Source organism: Capricornis sumatraensis, chromosome 1 (assembly GCF_032405125.1).
Source record: "Capricornis sumatraensis isolate serow.1 chromosome 1, serow.2, whole genome shotgun sequence".
NCBI classification, from domain to species: Eukaryota; Metazoa; Chordata; class Mammalia; order Artiodactyla; family Bovidae; genus Capricornis; species Capricornis sumatraensis.
The window spans coordinates 91,292,850-91,313,694 of record NC_091069.1 but is presented as its reverse complement, the minus strand read 5'-3'; the positions used below and the strand labels follow the sequence as shown (position 1 = coordinate 91,313,694).

The 20,845-nt window shown below is 36.6% G+C and overlaps 1 protein-coding gene across 2 annotated transcripts in view; it reads left to right on the top strand.

The window, feature by feature from the left end:
- BIRC6 (baculoviral IAP repeat containing 6) overlaps window positions 1–20,845 on the top strand; it is a 209,743-nt gene that overhangs the window by 16,540 nt on the left and 172,358 nt on the right. For both annotated transcript variants that reach the window (XM_068979018.1, XM_068979011.1), the window contains exons 2-4: window positions 10,620–10,801; window positions 12,774–12,911; window positions 19,449–19,642. In XM_068979018.1, the coding sequence (XP_068835119.1) occupies window positions 10,620–10,801; window positions 12,774–12,911; window positions 19,449–19,642 (514 nt within the window). The remainder of the gene's footprint in view (window positions 1–10,619; window positions 10,802–12,773; window positions 12,912–19,448; window positions 19,643–20,845) is intronic.

Sequence of the window (20,845 nt, the reverse complement as noted above, 5' to 3'; positions counted from 1 at the left end):
ATGGGGACGGAAGTGAAGATTTAGTGTCAGTGATTATAAAGTTTCAGTTTTGCAAGATGAAAAGAGGTCTGTGGATGGATAGTGGTAATAGTTGCAAGGCATTATGAATGCACTTAATGCCACCGAGCTGTACACTTAATGGTTAAATGGCATGTTTCTTGTAATGTATAAATTTACAACTTAAGAAACATTAAAAAAAATCAAATGGTCCTGTTTATACAGGTCTGTCTCTGGATTCTGTCCTGTTCCATAGATCTATGTTGTTATCTCTTTGCCTGTAGCATACATTCTTGTGGTACTGTAAATTTTATAGCAGGTCTTAAAGTCATATAATGTGATTTGTCCAACTTTATTCTTTATTGAAATTATTCTGGCTACTCAGGTTCCTTTGCCTTTTCAGATTATTTGGGATTCAGTTTCTCTCTCAAAAATGCTGTTGGGTTTTTTGTTTTAACTCATTATTTTGTATTGGAGTATAGCTGTTGAACAGTGTTGTGACAGTTGGACTCAGGTGCATAGCAAAGGACCCAGCCATGCAGACACATAGATCCATTCTCCCCCAAACTCCCTTCCCATCCAGGCTGCCACGCAACATGGTGCAGAGTTCCATGTGCTGTACAGTAGGTCCTTGATGGCTATCCGTTTTAAACATTCCTGCTGGGATTTTGATTGAAGTAAGTGTTAGTCGCTCAGTTGTGCCCGACTCTTTGCGACCCCATGGACTGCAGCCCACCAGGCTCCTCTGTCCATGAGATTTTCCAGGCAAGGATACTGGAGTGGGTTGCCATTTGCATTAAATCTATAGAGCAGTTTGGGAACTGTTCATGTCTTTGCTATGTTGAGTCTATGGCCATGGTTTTATTTAGATCTTTTTTGATTTCTTTCACTGATCAGATGTACTTGTTAGCATACATATTCTCTTTACCTTTTGTTTGATATATATTTTAAGTATTTTATATTTTTAGAGCTCTTGTAAACTAACTGTTAATTTTTTGGGTAAACTTTGTTTTCAGATTGATCATTGCTCATAGATGTAAAATTGATTGATTTTCATGTATTTGTTCAGTGTAGCCTTGCTAAACTTTCTAGTTCTTGCAGTTTTTGTTTTGATTTTTATTTATTTTTTAAAATTTATTTATTTATGGCTGTGCTGGGTCTTCATTGCTGCATGCCAGCTTTCTCTAGTTGCAGTGAGCAGGGCTGTTCATTGCGGTGCACAGGCATCTCGTTGTGATGATTCCTCTTGTCACGGAGCACAGGCCCTAGGCTCACGGGCTTTAGTTGCTCTGCGGCATGTGAAATCTTCACAGAGCAGGATCCCCTGCATTGGCAGGCAACTTCCTATCCACTGTACCACCAGTGAAGTCCTTCTTTGTTTTTTTTTAGATTCTTTGGAATTTTCTGCATACATAATCATGTTATCAGTGAATAGGGGCTGTTTGATTTCTTCCTGATGTGTCTGGCCCTTCATATCTTACTGCAGTGGCTAGATCTTCCATTAAGATATTAGATAGAACGGTTGGGAGCGTAATATCCTTGTCCTATTCCTGATCTTAGGGGAAAGCCTTCAGTCTTAGCATTAAGTGTTTGATAGTGGTAGACTCTGTAGCTATCCTTTATCAGATTGAGGAAATTGCCTTTTAACTTGCTGAGGGCTTTTTTTTTTTTTTTAAATCATGGAAATATGTTGTATTTTGCCAGATGCATCTACTGATTTGACTGTGGTTTTTCTTTAAGAAATTATCATGGTAGCTTACATTGATTGATTTTTGAATACTGAGCCAGTTTTGCATTCCTGGGAAAACGCTGTTTGGTCCTGGTGTATTGCTAAACTCCATTTGCTTTTATTTTGTTGAGGATTTTTGCACAGTTTCCATAAGGGATAATGGTATGTAGTTTCTTTTTTTGTCCTTTTTCTAGTTTTTGATATCAGGTTAATTTAGGCTTCTTAAAAGGGGTTTGGAAGTGTTCCTCTTTTTCTGTTTCCTGAAAAAGATTGTGTAGAATTGGTGTTACTTCTTAAATTCCCCAGTGAAATCAGGTAAGCCTGGAGATTTCTTTGAAAAGTTTTAAACTAGGAATTCACTTTCCTTAATTCAGATTATCTGTTTCATTTTGAATAATTTGGTAGTTGGTGGTTTTTATGGAATTCCACCTTTATTTTCTAATTTATGCATCTTGATCTGTTTATATTATTCCTCAGTTATCTTTTTAACATTTGTAGTGTCAGATTTAAATATTCTGACAACACAAGTTGTCACGTTTATGTACATAGAGTTGTTCATAGTATTCTTTTATTTATCATTTGATGTCTGCAGGCTCTGTAGGCTAGCTCCTCTTTCATTTGGTCGTGTTGGTAATTTATATCTTCCTTTATTCTTTGGCGCTCTTGCTAGAGCTTTATCAATTTCATCGATCTTTTCAAAGAACTCATTTTTGCTTATATCGATTTTTCCGTATTGTTTTTCTAGTTTTACTTTTGCATTGACTTCCACTATTAACCTTTATTATTTCTTACCTTTTCTTTGTTTTGGATTTGTTCTTCTGGTTTTTTTAAGTAGAAGCTTAGGTTATTGATTTAAGGCCTTTTCCCCCACTCCAATATAAACATTCAAGTCCTATAAGTTTTACTCTAATCACTGTTTTAGCTTCAGATGACTTATTTTGATACTATGTTTTCATTCTTTTTTGGATGTGGAGAGCTGTGCTACAGCTTGAGGGATCTCAGTGTTCCCCAGCCAGGGAATAGCAGTGAAAGTGCCATATCCCGAACACTAGACCATCAGGGAACTCCCTCATTTTCATTCTTTTAAAAATGTTTTCTGAGTTACTTTAGACTTCATTGACCTAAGAATTGCTTAGGAGTATGTTGTTTAATTTACAAGTATTTAGAGGTTTCCCATTATGTTTCAGTTACTGATTTCTACTTAAATCCGTTGTGGTTATTTTGTTTGTGGTCAAACAAAAACATAGTTCTTGTTTGTTTCATTGAAGTATAGTTGTTTCACAATGTTGTGTTAATTTCTGCTTCTGTTGTTGTTCTGTCTCTAATTCATGTCTGACTGTTCGTGACCCCATGCACTGCAGCGTGCCAGGCTTCCCTGTCTATCACTGTCTCCTGGAGTTTACTCAAACTCATGTCCATTGAGTCAGTGATGCCTTCCAGCCATCTCATCCTCTGTTGTCCGCTTCTCTTGCCCACAGTCTTTGCCAGCATCCGACTTTTCCAGCGAGTTGACTCTTCACATCAGGTGGTCTCAAAGTATTGGAGCTTCAGTTTCAGCATCAGTCCTTCCAATGAATATTCAGAGTTGATTTCCTTTAGAATTGTCTTGTTTCCTTGCAGTCCAAGGGACTCTCAAGAGTCTTCTCCAACACCACAGGTCAAAAGCATTGATTCTTTGGTGCTCAGCCTTCTTTATGGTCTAACTCTCACATCTGTACATGACAACTGGAAAACCATAGCTTTGACTATATGGACCCTTGTTGGCAAGGTGTTGTATCTGCTTTTTAATACACTGTCTAGGTTTGTCACAGCTTTCCTTCCAAGGAGCAGGTGTCTTTTGATTTCATGGCTTCAGTCATTGTCTGCAATAATTTTGGAGCCCAAGAAAATAAAATCTGTCACTATTTCTACTTTTCTCCCATCTATTTGCCATTAAACGATGGGACTGGATGCCATGATGTTAGTTTTTTGAATGTTGAGTTTTAAGCTAGCTTTTTCACTCTCTCCTCTTTCACCTTAATCTATAGGCTTTTTAGTTTCTCTTGCTTTTTGCCATTAAAATGCCAAAAAATGGCACTTTTTTTGCCATTAGAGTTCCATAAAAGCAAAGTTTCTCTTTGCTTTTTGCGTGCGTATCTGAGGTTGCTGATATTTTTCCCCAGAATCTTGATTCCAGCTTGTGATTCATCCAGCCCAGCATTTTGCATAATGTACTCTGCATGTAAGTTAAATAAACAGGGTGACAGTATACACCTTGACATACTCCTTTCCCAATTTTGAACTAGTCCGTTGTTTCACGTCTGGTTCTAACTGTTACTTCTTGTCCTGCGTACAGGCTTCTCGGGAGACAGGTAAGGTGGTCTGGTAAGTGATTCAGTTATACATATGTATGCATTCTTTTCTTTTATATTCTTTCCCATTAGGACCTTGTTGTCTATCCATTCTGTATATAATAGCTAACATCTGCTACCTTGCTCTGTCATCAACCTCTTGCTCTGTCCCTGTCCCAACCCCGTCCCCCTTGGAAACCACAAGTCTGTTCTCTGTCCGTGAGTTTCTCTCTCTTTTGCACTTAGGTTCACTTCTGTCACATTTTAGATTACACATGTAAGTGATATCACATAGCATCTTGTCTTTCTCTTTCTGACTTCACTTAGTATGATAATCTCTAGTTGCACCCTTGGTTGCTGCAAATGACGTTGTTTTGTTCTTTTTAATTGTTAAGTAATAGTCCATTATATGTATATGTATCACATGCTCTTTATCCATTCATCTGTTGATAGACATTTAGGTTGTTTCCATGTTTTGGCTACTATGAATAGTGCTGCTTTGAACATTGGGATGCATGTATCTTTTTGAATAAGAATTTTGTCTGGATATATGCCCAGGACTGGGGTTGCTTGACCATAGAGTAATTCTCCTTTTAGTTTTCTAAGGAACCTTCATACTGTTTTCCATAGTGGCTGTACTAACTTAAATTGCCACCAGCGGTGAGGTGGGTTCCCTTTTGTCCATGCCCTCTCCAGCATTTGTTATTTGTAGACTTATTTATTTTTTAAACTTCCTCTTTTTTTTTTTTTTAATTTTTTAAGATTTTATATATTTGGCTGCATGGTTCCTTGATCAGGGATTGAACCCATGCCCCCTGCATTGGAAGTGTGGAGTCTTATTAACCACTGGACCACCAGGGAATTCCTGTAGACTTTTTAGTGATGGCCGTTCTGATCCGTGTGAGTTGGTATCTTACTGTAGTTTTGATCTGCATTTTTTTCAATAATTAGTGATGCTGAACATCTTTTTTATGTGCTTATTGGCCATCTGTATTTCTTTTGAGAAATGTCTGTTAAGGTCTTTTGCCCATTTTTGGATTGGGTTGTTTGTTTTTTGTTGTTGCCTTGTATATGAGCTGTTCGTATGTTTTGGAGATTTAGGCCTTGTTGATTGCATCATTTGAAAATATTTTCTCCTAGTCCGTAGGCTGTCTTTTTGTTTTGTTTATGGTTTCCTTTGCTGTGGAAAAGCTTATAAGTTTGATTATGTCCCACTTTTTATTTTTGCTTTTATTTCTGTTGCTTTGGGAGACTGACTGAAGAAAACATTGGCACGATTTATTTATGTCGGAGTATGTTTTGCCTATGATCTCTCCTTTTATATTTAAGTATTTAAGCCATTTTGAGTTTGTTTTTGTGTATAGTGTGAGGCTGTGTTCTAACTTCATGGATTTACACGCGATTGTCCAGTTTTCCCAATACCACTTGCTAAAGAGACCGTCTTTTTCCTATTGTATATTCTTACCTCCTTTGTCAAAGATTAATTTACCAGAGATATGTAGGTTTATTTCTGGGCTCTCAGAGAACATACTTTTATTTCTTTTATATTAAGGTCTGTTTTATGATCCAGGATACAATATATCTTGATTGATTTTCAATGTGCTCTTGAATGTGCATTCTACTGTTGATAAGTGGCATATTTTAAAAATGTCATTGGTTGATGGTGTTCAGTTTCTCTATATCTGTGTTCATTTTCTGTCCACTAGTTCTATCAGTTACTGAAAGTTGCAGTCTTCAGCTGTAATTATGGATGTCTGTTTCTCCTTTCAGTTCTTGTTAATTTTTGCTGAATGTATTTTTAAGTTCTGTTAGGTGTGTGTATATATTTAGGATTGCTTCATGAATTGACTCTTTTATCATGTGATGCCCTCATTTATCCCTGGTGATTTTCTTTGTTCTGATCTTGGTCTCATCTAAATGTGACGATTCCGTGTTTCTTTGATTAACATTTACGTGATATATCTTTTTTCCATTTTTTTACCCTTTTAGACTGATAAAAGTTTCTTTGCATGTGTGTTTTAAATTCCAGTTTGTCTTTTCATTGGCATACTTAGGCCATTTTTGATTAATGAATAGTTGAAGTTTGGTTTAGATGCTCCATTTTATTATTTGTTTCCTCTTTTTTTCTCTTTCTGCTTTTTTGGCTTGATTTTTTTTTTTTTTTTAACCTTATCTGTTGCTTTTGTGTGTTTTCATAGTTACTTGAAGGATTGCAATATATATTTTCCTCAGTCTATTTAGAATCAGTATTTTACCACTTTAAGTGGAATGTAGAAACAATACCACCCTATTGTATCCTCCTCTTTTAAGTTATAATTGACTTATTTATTATATATATGTGACATTGAAGAGTATCAGACATTGTAGGAATTTTTGCTTTCAGTTACCAAATACATTTAAAAGACTGAGTTGGAGAATTATCACTTATATTTACCCAGATATTTACCATTTCTGTAGCTCTTCCCTCATTCTTGATACTCTGTTTCTGAAATAATTTCCCTTTTCTTTGATGAACTTCTTTTTGTGATTCTTTCTGAGCAGGTTTGCTGGCAAAATTTCTACTTAGTGTTCCCTCATCTGAGAATGTCTTTATTTCACCTTCATTCTTGATGGATTTTTTTGTTGTTGAATATAATTTCTTTTTTGCAGTACTTTAAAAATTGTTCAATTCCAAGTAAAGTCCATGATTTTAAAATGATAAATGCGCTTTTATTGTAGCTATTACTTACCTGTATGTAACATATCCTCTGGTTGCTTTCAAGATTTTTCTTTGTTAGTTTTAGTTTTAAGTTTCAGCAGCTTTTTGTGTCTGGCTGTGAATTTTTAACTTATTATTTTTGTGAAATTTCTCCTGCTCCCAAAGTAAATCTGTACTAATGCAAGTCATTAGTGTCAGTCAGGAATCTGCAAACTATGGCCTGCCACCTGCCTGTCTCCTGATTTTATAAATAAATGCTACTAGAACACATCTACATCCATTTATTTACTAAAATCAAGTAAATAAATGTTTCTTTTGTTGAGTAATTGTGAGAAAAGACCTTAAATACTATTTGATCTTTTTATAAGAAGTTAGCTGATAATCTGGTATAGTTGGAGGAAATTTGAGTGTTTCTTATGAGACCTTAAATACTATTGATCTTTTTATAGGAAGTTTGCTTATATCTGGTATAGCTGGAAGAAATTTGATTGTTTCTTCTGTTAATTTTTCTGCTTGAATTTCTTTTTAAACTTTATCAGTGTAGGGTTCAAAGTAATTTTACAATTGTCTTCTAACAAGGTACAACATGTGGTATAGAATGTGTCTAAGAGTTTTTCCCTTCTATTTAAAAACTGAAAAATGACTTCTTAGCTGATTTTCCTCAAAAACTTAAAACATTAGTCAAGCATGTCTCTTCTTTCTTTGAGAAATTTATTTTCAGACATTTTAAACTCATAGGGCAAATAAACTATAAATTTCTGTTTATTTTAAAGGTAGCCTTGGAAGTTTAAATATAGGTTATAAGTTTTTTTTTATTAGTGTTATTTGCAGCATTAAAATTTGTTGACAGTGTTCCATAGTAATACTTCCAAAACCATGAAACAAAGCAATATAAATAAAAGTATAATTTAACATATAATTTCATACAAGATTTTGAAACGATATTTTCTTACTGAGAGCTCAGACATAGGTTGCTTAATTTCTTCATCTCTTTTATGAACCTTTATGCACTTAAAATTGTTATTCTTATAACTGAAAATAAATGTTGATTTTTACCTCCCATTGTGAAACCTATCTTTTATTTATTTATTTATTTTTGCTGTACAAATACTCAGTTCTGGGTCACACTTTAGCACACATGGATTTCATTTTTTTCCCAAATTAGAGAATTTGTGTCCTTGGTCTTATTTTTTGTCAGGTAAAAAAGATTTGCTCGAACATGTTAAGACAATGAAAAGTTCTCTAAAACGTTCTTTGTCCATTGAAAGATATTTTTTCTTCACAGAAATCTAGAACTTGTTTAGGGGTAGAGGTAAATAAAATCTTGAGCATACTATGCGACTACATTAACAGAGCTCTTTTTCTTGAAATAGAGTTCTCAGGCTGAGTAAAAGATTCAGAGAGAGTCTGTGGTGGGTTGTATAATCTTCCCTCAGAATTCATGTTCTCATGGGAACCTCAGATTGTGACCTTATTTAGAAACAGGGTCTTCGCAGGTGTAATTAGTTAAAAAGAGGTCATATGAGCTCAAAGAACCTTTAGGGTAGGGTAGTATGACGGATAATCAGTTTACTGCCTTCTGCTGTGCAATGCAGCAAGTCACTGCTTACAAATGGCCTTTTGTAACTCAGGTCAAAATTACTGGGAATGGACTCATCTGAGTAAACATGGTCCTATTACATGCTCTGTGGGCCTGAAAGACTTCTGAAGTCATTGCCAATAAGGCTGTTTGGTCACTGTGCATTACTTTGAGTGCTAATATTATATAGTGTAAGAAATATAAAAAAGTGTGTTTTTTTTTTTTGTCATGATCTATTGAATTCTGGGGTTGCATGGAAACCCAGTTGAAAACCCTGGTGTAGATTTTCACATTTTATACCTCTGTAAAAGTTTTAACAAAATAATGGTTTTTATAGTTCTTTACCTAATGACTTATCCTAAAACAAAACAGTTTATAGTTTTTTGTTTGTTTTTTTTTAAATTTTACAGTTATGTGTGGGAGGCATGGCACATATGGGAAATCCCTGCCTTCTGCTAAATTTTCCTGTGAACCAAAAACCTCTATAAAAAAAGGAATAGTCTGCTTTAAAATTTGAAACTATCTTTACAGGCTCCTACGTAATTTCACTCTGAGTTCCTGTAATTTGTATGATTTCTTGTCGTTTTACCTAGAGATGAGAAGTGGTAGGTAAATATTCCTGTTTTATTGTATTGCAGAGATTATTTTTCTATATGCTGACATACATTTCAAACCAATAGATCTGAGAATGAACTATAGAAATTCTATGAATTTTTCTTTGTTTTATGTAGATAATGAAAAAGTTTCTAATAGTTTTGTAATACCTCCAAGATGAGAGAGCTATAATAATCTGAGATTAAGAAAACTAACCCTAATATTCATTGATTATAACATGTTTTATAGTTGTCCTAGACATTCATGAGTAGGACCCTGGTTTATATCTTTGCTGCTTTTGTATTACTGTGCAATAGCAGTGCTGAGATCAGGAATGTTCTGTAGACTTACGGTGGGAGTTTAGAATAAGGTGTACTGACTGGTGGCAGAATTACATGTCCACAGAGAAGTTTCTTCACTAGTACAATTAAATTTTACAGATGATAATTTTTTTTCAAGTCTTTTTTAGAGACTGTATTCATGACAGTGTTTAACATTAGTCTTCTTATAAATTAAAATGTAGAAATCAGTGTTATCTTTTCCAAATTGTGCTTTTTGGTTTTATATTTAAAGCTTCCGTGTTTTACTATCGTTTGTAATACTCCTTGAAATTCTGCTCTTAATTTATTCTGATAAATTTTATGGTTAGTATATTCATTTTCTATTAAAGTACTCTTCTGATACTGATTGAGCAGAAACTTCAGAGGACATTGATCTTCAGTAATAGTTGACTGTGAACTATTTCCAGTGGTAGTTGAACTAAGACACTTTACTAGTTCTCTTGGGTTATAGCCATCTTCCATAATTTTATCTCAGATATGTATGTTTGTGTACTCAGTCGTGTCCGACTGTTTGCAACCCCACGGACTATAACCTGCTAAACTCCTCTGTCCATGGGATTTCCCAGGCAAGAATACTGGAGTAGGTTGCCATTTCCTCCTCTAGGGAACCTTCCCGACCCAGGGATTGAATATATGCCTCTTCTGTCTCCTGCATTGGCAGAAGGATTCTTTACCACTAGCGCCACTTGGGACTGGGAAGCCATCTTCCCACCTGGGAAGCATATCTTAGGTATAAAAGCCCAAAAGAACTTTTGAGGTCATTACCTAGAAACTGTCCACATTGACTTTATGCTTAATGACTTTTGTAGGGAAAGGGGGGAAAGATGTAAAACAATACTGAATATTTATTTATTTTAATTACAGTATAGTTGATGTACAATGTTGTGTAGTATTGGATGTTTAAATTTTTTTTTCAAAACAAATTATTTTGAAGTAGTGTAATACAGAGAACTTCCCTATAACCTTTACTAAGTTCCACTAATTTTAATATTTTAAATATTTTACCACATTTGATTATCATTCCCTCATGTATACATTCATACTACTTTTGCTCACTTGTGAATAGGTTGCATATATCATATCCTTTTGTCTTTTACTATTTCTGTGTTTATTTCTAAGAACAATGATATTTGCTTTCATAACAGCAATACAGTTTTCAAGTTCTGATAATTTCATATTGTTACTTCAAGCTACAGTACATATTCCAATTTAATCGGTTCTAATAATGCCCTTTAGAGAATCTTTTTCTAGTCAAAGATTATATAAGGTATTTAGTTGCCATGTAAGCATTTATTTTAAAAGATCTATTGGTCTTAACATCTTCAGTGTTGAATTTTTGTTCTTTTAACAGCTAAACCAGGTGGACAGGTGAAATGTCAGTATATTTCTGCCGTGGATAAAGTTATTTTTGTGGATGATTATGCAGTAGGGTGTAGGAAGGACCTTAATGGAATCTTGTTGTTAGACACTGCTCTGCAAACTCCAGTTTCAAAGCAAGATGATGTGGTTCAGCTTGAATTACCTGTCACAGAGGTAAGTTGAAATAAGTGTCAGTATGCTTTTCTGCTTAATGTAGTTTCAGACTTACTCGTCGTTAAATGGAATTAGATTGTCCTTTGAGGATATTATCTACATACCCCTATAAAAACAAGGAATAGTGAATTGTACAGGTTAAACCACTTTAACAGAAACCCCAAAATACAGTGGCTTAAACAAGATAATTTTTTTCTAGTAACAGTACAAGGCCAAGTATAGGGACAGCTTTGCTTACTGCAACATTTAGCTTCCATCTCTTGAGTCCAAGACTGCTGCTTCAAGTCTCATTACTTCCCAGTTTTAGGGAAAGGGAGGACAAAAGGCCAGGGAGCGCACTGGCATTTCCTGCCCTTCCTTTTCTCCTTTCCCTTTTACCTCCCTCCCTCATCCTTTCCTTCTCTCTGTATCCCCTCCTTCATTTTTCTTGTTCTGTTTTACAAACTGTTTCACATGTGCCCTTTTCATATTCAGTTAATTCATTGGCCAGAATTTAGTCATATGGCCACATTAAGCTGAGGTGGTTTTTTTCTTTAATATTAAAAAAGAAGAAATAAATATTAATGGACAACCTGTAATCTTGGCTATGTAACATGTGTCTTAACAATTCCAGATTAAAATTTCAACATACATATTTTTTGTGTTACATATTTATTAATTAATGTATAAGTGTATCCTAACTTAAATTCTTTTGTGTATGTTGATGTTCATATCATATAATTTAAAACTATATTTTTCAGATTTATCAGACTTTAAATCATCTTAAAAATATAAGAGATTATAATGTATTCCCCCTAAAAGTGAGATATTATTTCTGTCTTTATCCCAATTTGTTGATTAACTGTTTTGTGTTTGGTGGATTGAAATGATTAGTTGATAAAATCAATATAGCTTATTTCCCATTTTTAAGACATGCAAAGTGTTACTGTGTGGGTCAGTGTCATATCACAGTCATCTAGTATGTTAATATTGAAAGCATTTGCTAAAATTCTGAGCTCTGAAAACAGAGTAGCCATCTTTTTGTCATAAGAATATCTCGATCTGGGGGCATGTTAAAATCTTTGGACAGAAAATTAATTAGTTCTACTTGTATTGAATATTTTTTCCCCTCCTACTTTAAGGAAATTAGACCTGGTGATATCTTAATAAAGCTGATATCTTCTATACATTGTAGTGTACAATGAAAGATGGTTTCAAACCATTGGGTTTTAAAAGGAACTACAGAATTACAATAAAATAGTTGAACATTTATGTAAAATGGACCCTGAAGTCAATATTTAGCTAGATATTTAGCCAACTTTTGCCACCTCTTCCACCTTGCCAGCTCGTGATGTCTGTTGCTGCTTTTCTATCTTTTTACACAAATAATTATAGTTGTCTTGTTCATGTAATACTGTTTGTAGTTCTTCTACCATCCCAGGTACCCTTTCCTGCATTACATTGGTTTCTCACTGTCTTGCCTAAAGTATGTGGTCCTGGGTTTGGTTGGATTAGTGTGGATGTGTTCTTTTCCATATATTGACCATATATTTCTGTTAATGTAGTTCATATTGAATATGTGGGTAACAATGCAAAGGGCTTTTAAAAAATTACCTGATGATTTAATGAGTGATCCCTCTTATGGTATTACATGGTAAAGCTCACTGAGGGACTTTATATTTGTCTTTAACTTTTTATCTCTCTTATTTTTGTTTATAGTTTCAGCTTGTCCAGTTTTTTCTGTCTGGCTTCGGTTTATAAAAACTTCCATGTATGGAGACTTTACTATGTGGTACTATGCTGAGTACATTGCTATATCTCATTTAATTTTGTAATAGCCTTGCAAATCATTATTTAGTTAGCTAAGTTTGTTTAAAAAAAAGTAGAAGTAGTAAATTTTCATATAGTACCTTTCAGAATTAAAATATTTGTGTAAGAATCTGAATTAAACATTTTTGGTATGGTTAATCTTTTGTGATCTTTTTTTATTTAGGCACAACAACTCTTATCGGCATGTTTAGAAAAGGTAGATGTTTCTAGTACAGAGGGTTATGATTTGTTCATCACACAGCTCAAAGATGGTTTGAAAAATACATCTCATGAGACTGCAGCAAACCACAAAGTTGCTAAGGTAAGAAGTTAAAAAAAATTACTTTGTTTAGGGTTATAACAGAAAGAACATTTCCATACTTTTGCCTTTCTCTGTTCTTCCTTGCACTGATGACTATGGTGGGAGATAGGGCTTTGAATTAAATCCTTGGCTATATTTCATTAATTCTTCTGCATTTTTCTTTTAAGATTTGTAAAAAAATTATAAATGTAATACATATACAGTTTTTATATTGAAGCATATAAAGTAGAAGCTGTTTTCTAAAACAGTTTTGCCTGTGTGAGTATCTTCCTCAAGTGCAGTTGAAATTATGCTACAGTGCTGTGATGTTCTGTTTGGACTGCTCAGTCTGTTTGGACTGCTGTGATGAGTGGAATTTCTTTTGGTGAAGTCCTTCTTTCTGGGATATAGCTGGTACCTTCTCATTGTGTCCTTATATGGTGAAAAAGGCAAGGGATCTCTCTGGAGCCTTTTATAAAAGAGGGTTCCACCCTCATGACCTAATCACCTTCCTTCCAAAGGCCCTACCTGCTAATAGACTCCCCCTTTGGGTTAGAATTTCGGCAGATGGATTTTGCGGGGACACAAGCATTCAGATTATAGCATATACCTTGCTTTTGTTCATTGAAGAATGTATATTGAGGATATTTTCATATCAGTGCTCATATATCATCTGCATTCTTCCTAATATTTATATTGAAGTATATTTTATAAATTCACCATGATTTTATGAATCTTAATTCCATTAGTGGAACATTTTATTTAGTAAAAACAGAAACCATGTTGTGTGTTTCAGCATTGTGAGAAATTGACTTAATATGTGTATGAGAACCAAAAAAATGAAAACAAAACCCTGAGGTAACACAGATGGTAACTGTGGGAAGCAGGACTCATTTTGGTCTGAAGGAACAGGATGTTCAGGTTTTAGAACCTAGATCCTTAAAAACTTAAGAAAAGAGCCTTTTGGATCTGGGACTTCGGACTCCTGAGGTGGAGTTGTTATCCAGTAGGTGCCTCAGGAGCTTGGAGCTTGGAGCCTGATGGACTGAGACTCGGAGTTCTGAATGGGGGTGCTACTCGGCTGATGCTAGTGCCTCTGAGGGAGATAAGTGAGACTGGTCCTCGGAGTGCTAAGAAATCAGAACAGAAAAACTTCTGAAGATCAGAGGAGTCAGCTGCTGCCACCAGATCCTTTGCTAACATGATGTTGACAGCAATGACAAGTAATTTAGCAAGAAGCAAGTCTTTTTCCCCTATCATGCTTTCCAGTTTCCATCCTGTGTTCCTTTGTCAGAACTTGACAGTCAGGAAACTAGTTGGTAAAGAAGAAATAATAGTTTATAGTATCCCAGCCCCAACATGACTGAGAAGAGAGGAAAGGGTAGGTTTGGACCTGAGAGACAGTAGCTTAATAACTGGCACAGTCTGCTCCTTTGGCTACTCATTATGTCCATACATACCATCTATACATGTTTGAACTTTCATGCAACAAAAATGTTATGCTTTTACTTAACAAGAGGCTCTGTTCCTAAAAGGAAAATGAAGATTTGTCTAACCCTGTCCCCAGAACAGGCAGACACAAAGTTTCAAAAGATATTTTATCCGTCTGTAGGTGATATTAGCTACTCTTAAAATTTATAGTTTCAAGTGTTTAGGTAACAGAGCTGTGCTACCTAATCACTAAACCTAAATTAAACCCATCTAAACCTAAACACTAAATTAACTACAAGAAAAAATTCTTCTGTAAAATAATGACTTACCTCTCTATGTCTTTATCTAAATCTTCATCCATCTATCATTTATGTAATGAGAAATATATAGTTACCATATCTCTCAGTTCTATAATTGTATATAATATAAAGATGATATTCTTGATATTTACAGTCTCCTTCTCCTAGCTATTCCATACTCCCTTTGTCCTTAACTAGCAATGTTAAGGTCAGGTGTCTTTATACTGTCAAGTGACCTAAGTCTTCACTCTTGCAGGATTCAGATCCTTTGTAGTGCTGTGCTAAGTTGTTGTAATTGTCCTTTCACTCTTGTATATCGGATGTGGAAGAGCTTAGAGGCACCCTGGAGAATCTCTTGGATTGTAATTAAATTCTCCTTACTTCCATCAATCCAGTTTCCCTTGTCAGTTTTAATCATATTAACCAGTAGAATTGCCACCTACTTTGTCTGATGATTCAGCGACAAGTTATTGTTGTACAGTGTGATTTTTTTTTAAGGTATACAGTATAATGATTTAATATATATTGTTGTTCAGCTGCTAAGTCTATTCTGATTGACTCTTTGCGACCTCATGGACTTCAGCACAGCAGGCTCCCCTGTCCCTCCACTATTTCCTGGAGTTTGCTCCAACTCATGTCCATTGAGTCGGTGATGCCATCCAACCATCTCATCCTGTCACCCCCTTCTCCTTTTGCATTTAGTCTTGCCTAGCATCAGTGGAGAAGGCAGTGGCATCCCACTCCAGTACTCTTGCCTGGGAAAATGGACGGAGAAGTCTGGTAGGCTACAGTCCATGGGGTCACTAAGAGTCGGACACGACTGAGTGACTTCACTTTCACTTTTCACTTTCATGCATTGGAGAAGGAAATGGCAACCCACTCCAGTGTTCTTGCCTGGAGAAAGCCAGGGACGGGGGAGCCTGGTGGGCTGCTGTCAATGGGGTCGCACAGAGTCAGACACAACTGAAGTGACTTAGCAGCAGCAGCAGCAGGGTCTTTTCCAATGAATTGGCTCTTTGCTTCAGGTGGCCAAAGTATTGGAGCTTCAGTTTCAGCATCAGTCCTGCCAATGAACATTCTGGGTTGATTTCCTTTAGGATTGACTGGTTTGATCTCAGTGACAAGAGGAACCCAAGATTGCTGGTTAGCAGTGTTAACACCTAATTCAGTGCAACCATTGTTGTACCCTTGGTGGAACATTGCTTCCTTGTCACAAGACCTCTAGAGCCTAAAGCTTAAAAAAAAAAAAACTGTAAATGGATTATTAAGTATAATAGCAACCCTGCTGAGAGAAGCTATATTATGTGTTTTTTGTTGATTAAAAGCATATATATAATCCTGTAATGTTAGAATTCCAGACTTTTAAGCATCTCTCCCAATTAGTACTGAAAATGAGTCTTTGGAAGGGCCCACACCTTTTTGTCAGGTTATCTCCTTCTGTAAGACACCACAGTAAGACAGTTCAGTTTCATGGGGCAAGAGCCCATTGTTGCCCCTACCTCTTCTACTGCCTCCAAACCTCCAAGCCCTTCCCCCCACCTTTGAAGTGCTTTCTTACTGAGAAGCAAAAAGCAAAGTTGTATAGACTACTTTCTAGTGGTTTCATATTATGGCAGAAGCATTGGGGGCAGAACAGATAAATGCACAGTCAGAATACATATCTACAGTAAAGACAAATTGCTGTCCAATCCATAATGGAAGAAATCTAATATAATCAACCTGCAGTAAGGTAATTGGCTGGTTCTTCTGGAAAACGGTGTCCCATTGGTGGCTCAACTTTGGTATCTGCTATTGGCAGGCCTGCAGTTAGCCTGCTTAGTCTTGGTGAGAGCAAGTTCATGCTGGACCTGTGCACACCCTCTCTCTTTTACCATGGCATTTTGCATATAGATTCGTTGAGCAAGCACTGGAGTGGTTATGGCAAAAGAGTGAGTGGCATTCATATACTGTGTATAATTTGCCCATTTCCTCTATAATGGATACCTTTTGATAAGCATTCACATATTTCACAAATATTTTCATACTGTGTTTATTTGGAGAGGTCTGTCCGTAGACCTTTACCCTTAACTTCCTTGTTAACAGTCTTCCAATCCTGATCTTTCCAGATGTCTGAACATCTAGCCAAAATGTTAGCCATTGTCCGTTAATCAGTGAGGACCTTTACTTCTGGTCACCTCTCAATCCAGACAAAGAGAACAGTCCAATGTACTGGTTGAAGTTCTGCCCACTGAAAAGATTTGCCCTCATCCCTGTCCTGATTGGGACTGTGGTGCTGCAGCCATCCACTTTGGTATGGCACTTTCATAATGTGAAAACCATCTGTATGTCAGATCTAAAGGTTTTCTTCCTCAATTATCCCATCATAGGGAGTTCCTTGTGAAGCCATCAGTGTGGAATGAGAAAGGAGCTGTTGTCAGAATAGGTATTGTAGAAATCTCAGCTCCTTGATTATTCAGCTGGTTCAAAATTGAATTGCCTTTTGGACTTTCTCAAGATTGGTTTCTTATAAACCTCTTAAGGAATACTAGCCCTCACACCCAGTAATATGGTTTGGTGTATCAGGTAGCACCTAGTTTGTGATGGCCAGCTCTGATTACATGCACACTTGTCCCATGGGTAGACACATTTTTATGAGAACTAACTACTAAGAGTCCAGGAGCTGTTTCTCAAGAGGAGAGGAATTGTTTACAGGAGAGGCATGGTTTTGTCTTAGCATCCTGCTACATTACTGTCCCAGAGACTCCCTACAGCATCTTTACTTGTTGCAGATACTTCTGGTGTCATTGAATATGCTCACAAGATACACATGGTAGAGCATCTTGTGATTCAGCCTGGGTGTGCTGCTGCTGCTGCTGCTGCTAAGTCGCGTCAGTGGTGTCCGACTCTGTGCGACCCCATGGACGGCAGCCCACCAGGCTCCCCCGTCCCTGGGATTCTCCAGGCAAGAACACTGGAGTGGGTTGCCATTTCCTTCTCCAATGCATGAAAGTGAAAAGTGAAAGTGAAGTCGCTCAGTCGTGTCCGAGTCTTCACAACCCCATGGACTGCAGCCTACCAGGCTCCTCTGTTGATGGGAGTTTCCAGGCTGGGTGTGCTGAGGAACCTCTTATTCTGTTCAGTTCAGTTCAGTTGCTTAGTCGTGTCCGACTCTTTGTGACCCCATGAATCGCAGCACGCCAGGCCTCCCTGTCCATCACCAAATCCCGGAGTTCATTCAGACTCATGTCCATCGAGTCCGTGATGCCATCCAGCCATCTCATCCTCTGTTGTTCCCTTCTCCTCCTGCCCCCAATCCCTCCCAGCATCACAGTCTTTTCCAATGAATCAACTCTTCGCATGAGGTGTCCAAAGTACTGGAATTTCATCATGTATTATTTGATAATTGAGTTACAGCAACATTCTCAAATATGCTGAACACTGGATCCAAAATCTGCTTAGGCCCACTGAGCATTGTGCCTCTTTTTCATTGTTGTAGCAACTTTTCTTTCACCTTGGAGGAAACATCCTGACATGCCTAGCCTACTGGACCTCTAGAAACTTCACAGAGATTTTAGGACCCTGAGTTTTTCTGGGGATATTGATTCTCTCTGGCTTGCATTTGTCTTACTAAGGCATTTAAGGTCCTTGCTCCTTTCCCCTCATCTGGACCAGTTACTGTGATGTTACTAATACAATAGATAAAGGTGCTGATTGGCAGGATGTTGGGTTGATTAGGATCCCTGCAGATTAGAGTTCGGTAAAGAGCATGAGTCCTAGGGTAAGACTGTGCAGATTTATTGTTTCTGCCAGGTAAAAGCAGTTTACTTTTGGATGGCCCTTAAAATTAGTGTAGACAAAAAGGTATTTGACAGAATTGTAACTGCCTACCAAATATCAAGGGATTTGTTACTTTGCTTCAGTAAAAATACCTCATCTGAAATATCAGCTGCAGTTGAAGTCCACCTGATTTTACAATCCACGGTCATTCTTCAAGATCCATTTATGTTTTGTATGGGCCGGTGGGTCAGTTAAATGGAGGTGAGGTCGTTTGATTACCCCTCTGTCAGGTCTGTTAATGTGACGTTAATCTCATAAATTTCCTCAGAATGTGGTATTGCTGTAGTTCAGTAGCTTTGTAGGAAAAAAATGAAAGTTCTAGGGGCTCCTGGTTGACCTTTCTTCCTTTAGTAGTCCAAGAGGATCAGAGGAACAGTGTAGGAACTTTTCTAGCTGCCTGTTCTATTTCTCTTCCAGTTACACATTTGGGAGCTAGTGAGATAGCTACAAGATAGATCTGAGGATCCACAGAGCTCACAGACAGCTTTGGGCCAAAATTCCAGTAGTCACTTCACCATTATAAGTCTCCACTTTGATTAATGGACCACAGTGCTGTTTTAGGTTAGTTCAGTGTTCCTCTCTTGTAGTGCCTGGAATATCACACAGCATTTCCATTCCCAAGTGCACAGTGACTATAGTGAATGTCCACAGGTGCCTTTGAGAAAGGCTTGGGGTATGATTGACAGTGGAGAGTTGGGGCATCATTGTGGGATCCTTTCTCAAGGGGATTTGGCCTCCCTTTCAACCAAAAGGCTCTGAATCTATGAACAGATTAGGTCTAGAAACAAAAGTAAGAGTCCTTCTTTCTCTCTCATCTGGGTCTAAGCATTCTTTTTCAGGATGGTTAACTTCATTTTTTATGTAATTGCAGGTTCTTACTTTGAATTATAAGTTAATGGAGTAAACTGACTTGAGACTATAAATAGTTATTTATCTTATAATGTATAAATCAGGGTTTTGGTAGAAACTATTGAGTATGTTTTCTTTTGCTTACACTGCTGTTTTTTTTCAGTGGGCCACAGTTACATTTCATCTTCCTCATCATGTGTTGAAGTCCATTGCCAGTGCCATTGTGAATGAACTTAAGAAAATCAATCAAAATGTTGCTGCCTTACCTGTGGCTTCCTCAGTGATGGACAGATTGTCTTACCTCTTACCTAGTGCGCGTCCAGAACTTGGGGTGGGGCCAGGCCGTTCTGTGGACAGGTATGAACTTGCTTATAAAGAGATGTGACAGTAACATTGAATTGATTAGTGTTTTGATTAACAGAATAACTGTAAATTTGATTATGATTTTAAATATTTTTGGAAATCACTTAGATTTTTATTTTGATCAAAAAACTGAAATGAAGTAAACTACTCCTCGAATTGCTGTTGTTAAACAATTTTTTTTGGTGCCTGGAAAGTGTTTAAGAGGATTATGAAGCTATATATTTTAAATTCTAGGTTTGTAGTTGCTTAGTAAATATTTGAGTCATTAATATTATAATTATTCAATATGTAATATATATTATAGATAATTATTCAATGTATAAGAATTATTTTGCCTTGATGAATTTTGTGACCTTTGGCATAAATTTTGGTAAATTAAAACACTGTCCCAGAATTTGAATATAAGAGCCATATATTATTTCCTACTTAAAAAATGGACAGTTAAGGGATGTCCCTGGTGGCCTAGGGGCTATGACTCTGAGCTCCCCCTGCAAGGGGCCTAGGTTCGATCCCTTTTCGGGGGAACTAGACCCCATAAGCCACAGCTAAGGGTTTGCTTGCCGCAACTAAAGACCCTGCCTGCCGCAACGAAGACCCAGCGCAGCCAAATAGATAAATATTCTTAAAGAATGGGCAGAGCTAAAAAAGCACTGAAGGGCCATTTTGTGGGCTTTTTGTCTCTTTTGTTTTTCTAGGGCAGTTTTGAATTAAGGTTTTTATGCTGCCTGCCCTGAATTTAAAGTGTTTAAAAAAGTCATACTTCAGTTATTTTCTTCAGTAGAGATTTCTTGGGAGTTATGCTTTATAGAAAACTAAAAGTAGTGCCTTCACTGAAAAATTTAAGTGATTTTTATTTGAGATAATATTTATTAGTAATGAAGTTTAGAACCATTTTGCTGAGTTACTACATTTAGCGATTTTGTTAAGTTCACATTTGCCTTCCCATGTAACATTTTACATTTTCACTTTTTCATTGAATGTGAATTTAACTGCTCATGTTGTTTTCTGAAGTACATTTATAAAGAGTACATGCCAATGTAACAAAAATATTAGTGAACGAGTTAACCTTTAACTTCTGTTATCTTAAGTATAGCTCTTTTTTTTTTTAAACTGGCTGTTCCACATGGCTTGTGGGATCCTAGTTCTCCAACCAGGGATTGGATCCAGGCTCTCACCAGCTAAACTGGAGTTCCAGCC